General features: G+C 38.3%; 1 protein-coding gene across 7 annotated transcripts in view; it reads left to right on the forward strand.

Annotated features, from left to right (window-relative positions):
* BANP (BTG3 associated nuclear protein) overlaps positions 1 to 6,500 on the forward strand; it is a 172,683-nt gene extending 166,183 nt beyond the window's left edge. For 3 of the 7 annotated variants that reach the window (XM_026091984.1, XM_026091982.1, XM_026091983.1), the window contains one exon: positions 3 to 2,061. In XM_026091984.1, the coding sequence (XP_025947769.1) occupies positions 3 to 74 (72 nt within the window). In that variant the 3' untranslated portion in view covers positions 75 to 2,061. The other 4 variants (XM_026091987.1, XM_026091988.1, XR_003257908.1 and 1 more) reach the window with 3 other exon arrangements.
* The last annotated feature ends 471 nt before the right edge of the window (positions 6,501 to 6,971 follow it).

Below are 6,971 nucleotides of genomic sequence, written 5' to 3' on the forward strand. Positions count from 1 at the left end.
AGGGCACTGATACCCTTCAATCAGCAATCCAACCAGAAATGCAGATAGAGCACGGAGCAATCCAAATTCAGTAAAACAAGAATTGCGGCAAGCTGCGTAAACCAAGATATCAGTGAACCACGGTTGGAAGTTAAGTGCTGTAGCCTTCATGCAACAACAGGAGAATGGAAACACCTACTAGAYTAATGGTCCCACCTTATGCGTCTCCTGTAATATCAGAGTTCTGATGATGTGTTTGCTCTTACACGCCTGTTCCTCGTCAGAACCATTTACTTCAGTTGGAACTACACCACTATACATCAGAACCCGGCCTTCAAAAATACATGGCTAGCCCTTAGGTATATTTAAAGAGGAAGAAATCCTTTCTGAAGGAGGCAAAGAAATCTAATTAAGCAAAACAGTAAGACTAAATTAGTGTTTCATCCTGTCATTTCTTCTGTGAATACACCATTTGAATGTCTGCAGCTATCTTATGAAGTGTATTGCTGCTTGCAATACTTGCTTTACCACATAGAGAAAATCAAGAGCTCGAATATTTTTCACTGTTTAAACAGCTTTTTTATTTGCTATGGTGTTTATAACAAAAAAGGAAAATATTAAAAAAAAATCCCATAACTGCAAGTATTAGCCTTTTGCTGGTGTTTTCTGTTCAGTGTAATGAAAAATGTATTTGCAAAAGACTAACAATTTTGTTTGTACTGTTGCTTGAATACTTTTCTAGGGGAAAATGCTTTTAAATGCTGTAATTATGCATTTCTAATGAAAAAATAAATGTGTATTTATGAATAGTGCAGCTCTAAGTTGCTCTCTGCCTTAGGAATGAATACAGTTTGCCTGGCCTGTGGTGCAACTGTGTAGTTCTGAAGTATTTAAAGACAGTTGCTATCTGGCAAGCTCTGCTGTCAAACTGAGAAGCAAGATTAGGTCTGTAAGGAAGATATCAATCTTAGATCATGTTATTAACTAAATTTCATCTGTGATGAAATTCCAATACGATGAAAATGTGAGACTCATGAGATATACCCTTCTAAGCTTTTGAATTTAGAAATCCCATTTTATATGATGAATTTATTAAGTCATTTATAAAAATTTTGAAGGATTCTTATGAGCTCTCTCCCTCCTAGAACGTCCTACCTCCAGCCATCTGTGGCAATGCCTCAGTTTGGAATTCAGCCATAAAAAGCTGGGCTGCAAAACCTGTAATACCTATCTAGCCCTCCAACCTGCAGCAGCAAGGTGAAATCCTCTCTCCACTGAAATTTAAGGGAAACTGTTGATTTAAACAAAGCTACCTTTTTGTGTTTACTAAGCTTGAGTGGAAAGGATACATGTTTGCTGTAAACTGATTATCTTAATGTTGCACGTTTTGGAAAAGCATGGAGTTTTTTGGGGTAGGGGTTGTTCTGTATTTGTTTTTGACCTGATTAAGTGAGGTTAGTGTTAATATATGATTCATTATGCATTTAATGTATTAATGAATGGGATGTAGCCACAAATTCTATGTGCTTTATTTAGGATAACATCCTTTCTGAAAGGGACAGCTAAACACACACAATTTCTTGAAATGATGTCCCTGGTAAGTATTACGCTTAACCTAAAGAAAAGTATGAATTTACATTATTTGTTGATGCCTAAGTATGATGCAAACTGAGCCACAGCTTGTTGAATACAATGTTTGCAACAGGCTAAGAATTCGGCTACTCTTCAATTTCTTTTTCTAATAGTGTTTCCCAAACTGGATGAAGTTTAAACAGCTTGGCATCCAAATGGAAGCCTAAAAATAAAGCAAGTCCTGTATATTTTAGCATGGTTGTTTAATAATAATCTATCACTTGGAAATGACAGTGAGGAAGCTGGGAGGGCAAAGCTGCATGCTACCACCTACCACTCTCTCGCTACATTGATACTGGCCACACTGGCTTTCCTGTCTTTGTCAGAAAGTTTTACTCCAGCCCAACTTTGCTTCCAAGGCCTGAGCATCTTCTGCTTTCAGGTGGAACACACATGCAGTTAAATTGTAGGGATATCTGTGTCTCTGTGTGATGGTGCAACTATGAATTCTGTTCTCTTTGCATTTTTCAGCTCAAGTACAAGATGAAGCATATGAGAAAAACTTGGTTTCAAGAGAGGTTTCCTTTAGCCATTAGGCTGCTGCATGCTCAAGTTTCTTCTCCCAAAAGTGATTGTAGTCATGTACCATGCAGTGAAATAGCATTCACTAGTTTTCAAGAAAGTGAAATCTACTTCACCTATGTGGAATGGAGAGAGTACAAATCAGTTGAAATAAATAGGTAAGGAGTGCTCCTTATTAAGGTCCTCCTGTGTATTCAGATGCTAAGACTATGTGTTCCTCCAGGTGTGAGGGTTTTTTTTCTTTCTGTAGATTTTATTTCCTTGGAGGATTTATGTCCTTCTCTAGGGAGGAAATGACTTCTCTTTAAGAATGTTTTATGTGCTTTCTAGACATCACAGGCCCTGTTATGTACAAATAAGTTATTCCTGACAAGACTAACTCAGAAATGAATTCCCTTCCAGGAAACGCTTGTAACTGTGAAGAGTCTTTGAGGTTCTGTGCAAGTGTGATGAGTATGTTCATATAGAGATTATCATAACAGTTATATTTCAACATAAGAATAAGAAGTCCTAAGAATATTATAAGATAACGCAAGGAATGAAAATCTTGCAGGGGCACTGAGGGCTTTGCCTGGCTCTCCGTGCTGGTAGGTTAGTATTGATTCCTGTAGTTTTGTCCATGATTACTGTTTGACTGTTTAAGCAAGTCAGCTAGAATTGAATTCTCTTTATGTCTCCTTTTGTTATTTACAGCCTATGCCTTTTTAATAATAATAAGGCTCTTTTCCCCTCAGTAAACCCTCTAACATCCTACTTTTTAACTGTTCTTTTTTTCCTTATGCTGCTTTTGTTTAAGAGGCAGAAATTGAGAACACATGCCCAAGAGTCTTCAGGGGAACATTTCTTGTAAGGTTAGACTAGGATCAATTGCCCAGTTTGTTTCTAAATCATCTTGTGACCTGCAGAATACTAATGCTTTCTTAATTTTTATTTTGTTTTGTGTAATGGTGTTTGGGGAAGCAGGCTTTGCGGGGGAGAGCCTTTTGAGATCCTACTGGCCTCACTGGTTCATTGTAGCCAGGACTTCATCATTTGTCGTGTTGTTCTTCTAAAATGCTCAGCGTGTGGTTACACTGCACATGCAGTACAGTACCACTATAATGACCTTTAAGATCTTTTCATCTTAAAGCTCATCTGAAAGAGGGAGCATCCATCTTTTGAATTCTTAAGGGCATCTGTGGTCCTGATCTAAAAACTAAGCACAAACTTTAAAAGTCAAGTATGCAAAGCGTTCCTGTGACAAATGTCTTTCCAGATCAGAACCTCTATGTCTTCAAAGTATTATTAAATATTCCAGTCTGTCTTTTTGAAATCAGGGCTGCATGGCCTGAATTAGATATTGTAGGTTATTGTTCCAGCTGATGACTGTAGAGCTTAATTTCTTTTGTGTAAGAAAAGAATATCAGTTTGTGACTTGTGTTAACCTAGTGCAAGAAAAATGAGCAAGTAGTGGATAAGCATTCAGTAAATTCTCTTTTCACGTCTCTTGATGCTACAGCAACAAACTGTGATAAGTTTCTTGCCAGCAGCAGGAAAGAAAGGCAGGAGACTTGCAGCATATTCATAAAAAACACAGCATAGTAGCAGCTGCTGGAGGAAAACTGTTGAACTAGTGAGTGGATGTCAGCTAGGTCAGATGGGCAGTATGAGAAAGCGACAGAGCTAAGGGAGGGGAAGGAGCTTTCTGGAATAAGGTGGACATGCATTTCACATGTGCATACAGTTGTTTTCTACATTCGGAAAATTTGCATCATCTTTGGCAATGTGGACAAAGCACAGCATTAATTTCTTCATCAGACTAATGTTTACAAACTGTTGTACTTACCAGCGTTGTGTGGGTGTGAGACTAGGACATGGTACAGAAGACTCATCAGTCAGTAGAGAACTTCCAGCAGACACCGTGATGTCCTGATCTGAGTGGTCTGATCAGTTGACTATTGCCAATGTCTGACAGTTATTATTATGGCATCTACATCAAAGCTGTACTACCAAGACCAACCTGCAGTGAGGCTGATTCATCATTTGGAGGGACAACAAGCATCTCTCATACAACAAACTGGAAAGTGCAAAAAGAAAAAACTTTGGCAAGAAAGCTCTTCATGGACACATTAAAATCTTGCCAGATTGTGTGTGTTTTACCAACATGTTACTTTGAGATTTGAACTGCAAATAGGTGGCAATAGGGTCATCCAAGTGAGGTAAGGCATAAGCCTCTTTCAACAGAAATGATTTGCCTTTGGGGAGGAAGAGTTAGGAAGATAAGATGTGCACCAGCAGCAGCAGACCAGCTTATGTGTTGCGAGTCCTTATGAACTATGCAATAAAAAGTCCTTTTGAGCAAAGGTGTACACAGTCAGCTATGCACCTCTGAGCTTCACTCCCCTGCCTTCATTGCAAAGCAACAGTGGAAGAGGCCAACTTTGTCCCTGGTGAATCCAGTAAGAGACCTTTCCTGTGGGGCAGGGACCCTCATCCCATACAATACAGTGCCTAACTATGTCAGAACATTTTTCTCAGAACATTGAGATGGGATCTGCTTCTGCACCTTTTAATGTGTTTCTTAAAGGGTAAGTAACCAGTATTAGCAAAGAAACGGACCAAGTTTTTTCTCCTTCACAATCCAGCCATTAGATAGCCAATTTTGAAAATTTATACTTAAAAACTAGCTCTTTATAAAAGTAGAAAGCCATTTTGACCTTACTGGCATCTAAAATGAGCATGCCACAATCCTTCCTACACCATCTGGGAGCTCAGGAAAAGTATTTTCCTCAACCGAGTGCTTGTCACTTCATTACCAAGCACACATGGTAATTTAGAGATCAAATAAAGTCAAATCCCCAGTGCAAGATTGCACTGGTGTGTTTGGATCTGAGATGTATCCCTGGGTCTATGTGACTTCTGGTCAAACATATGGAGCCCAGGTGGACACCTGCTTTTGGCTGAGCCCTCCACTTGAGAAGCTGGAGAGAAGATGCATGCAGCCATGTTGAAGTTCATGTAGCCTCCTGCAAATGTTGTTCCGCTTGTTTATCAGGAGAACTGTTGGCAGGATAAAACAACATGAAAACCTTTTTAAGGGCAGTGGAGGGAGTTGAAAATCCTAGGGCAGAAATGAAATTTATCTTCATGTCCAAGGACTGCAGTCCCTAAATGCTACCTGAGACCCTGAAGCCCATTATTCGCATTGAAAGCAATGAAAAAGGAGAGCTCCACATGCTTAAAAATATCAGTCTGCCAAAATGTTACGGTTTGATGGCTTGTACAGCTAGCAATTGGTCTAAAAAAAGTGAAGGATATGGGTTGTTTCTTTTCTGTTTTTATTTTTCTTGCTTTTGTTCCTCATTAGTTTTACATATTTTGTCTTGCAAAACAACACTGTAAAAATTACCACCCTTCTGTGACCCAAATAAGTGGAATGTCTTCATCAGGCATGGTTTTAGGCATTTCAGTGTTGATAATTTGCCTGTAAAGTGTGGAATGCTGGCCAAAATGCTGCTTGAATTCTTACTTGTCTCCATCACGGAGAGCCTGGCACACACATGCGTATGCTCTGGTGGCTGTGTACTTTATTATTAGCTTCACAGAATTTCTAGGGTTTCATGTTAAAAAATGAGGAAACTAATATCTAAACCCCCCCCCAAAATTTTACTGTAGAATCTCACTTTGCACAGATCTCTCTTGGCAATCAGTACTCCTTCTCAATTCCTAATTATGTAAGTACTGAAAATTTGGAGCCATAACTATAACTGACCAAAAACTGTTTCCCATTATCGGAAATAAGAATGTTCCTTCCATCCAGTGAGATCCCAAACCACTTTTATAAGCTCTGCTGATTTGGATGAATAATTGACAGTCAAACTTCATTTCCTTGAATGAACCTGAGAATAAGAAAGTAATTCAATTAGAGCCGCGTTTGGGGTAAACTTGCTTTTTTAATTTGCTGGTACAAACTGATATAGCTAATTTCTCTGCTAAACAAAGTTTGACGTATTTAGAGGTTGTTTTATACCCTACAAAAGTACAAATACTTAACCCTGCAGCAAGTGTAGGCAAGAGTTGATGGAAATGTGAGGAATTTTACAGTGCACTAAAATTAGAGAGAAGGGAAGGGATGGAACGCAATTGCCCGCACATAGTTTGGCCAGGGCAAGGGGTTAACACCCTTATTCTTTCAAAAGGTGCCATGGGATTTATAATAAAGTCTTGTTCTTTAGCATGGTAAATTGGATGGGAGTAGATGAAAACCTACTTTTTTCCTCATCTACAACTTTACATGGGAAGTGTAATTCAAGAACAAATGTCTCCTTTGTTTGTTTTAGGGTTTTTTTTTGCCTTTTTATAGACTAAAGGGACTTCTAGTTTTGAAAACTTTCTCATATTTATTTCCTATTAAAAATTTACATTTGGCAAAGGAAAAATGCCCTCTAATATTTAATAAAATTTTATATTTTGGGCATAAAATGATATTTTAGGATTTTGTTCATCATTATAGATGATTTTAATTAGCCAGTAGACTGGAAAAAATTCTGTGTTTTTTCCAGTCTCTCAGGTAAATCTGTTTGTGAGTGTTTGAGTAGACTGTCCATTCTCATCTCTGCCCAACAGCCTGGGTTCAGCATGAGTTAATGTACATTATATAATCTTCCAGTAAATATTTTATTTCATATTTTTCATTCCATTTAAGGAAAACTTAATCTGGTTGTAAAACAGATCAAAAGCCTGGAAAGCAGAGTTTAGCCTGACATCTTCCCATCCTACACTATGATGCAAGCTTTAAGGACAGGCTGTTCATTGTCCTTTTGTGTGCCACAGTCTGAATATTTATGATATTTAATTTG

This window comes from Apteryx rowi, unplaced genomic scaffold (genome assembly GCF_003343035.1).
Source record: "Apteryx rowi isolate R43461 unplaced genomic scaffold, aptRow1 scaffold_94, whole genome shotgun sequence".
NCBI lineage: Eukaryota > Metazoa > Chordata > Aves > Apterygiformes > Apterygidae > Apteryx > Apteryx rowi.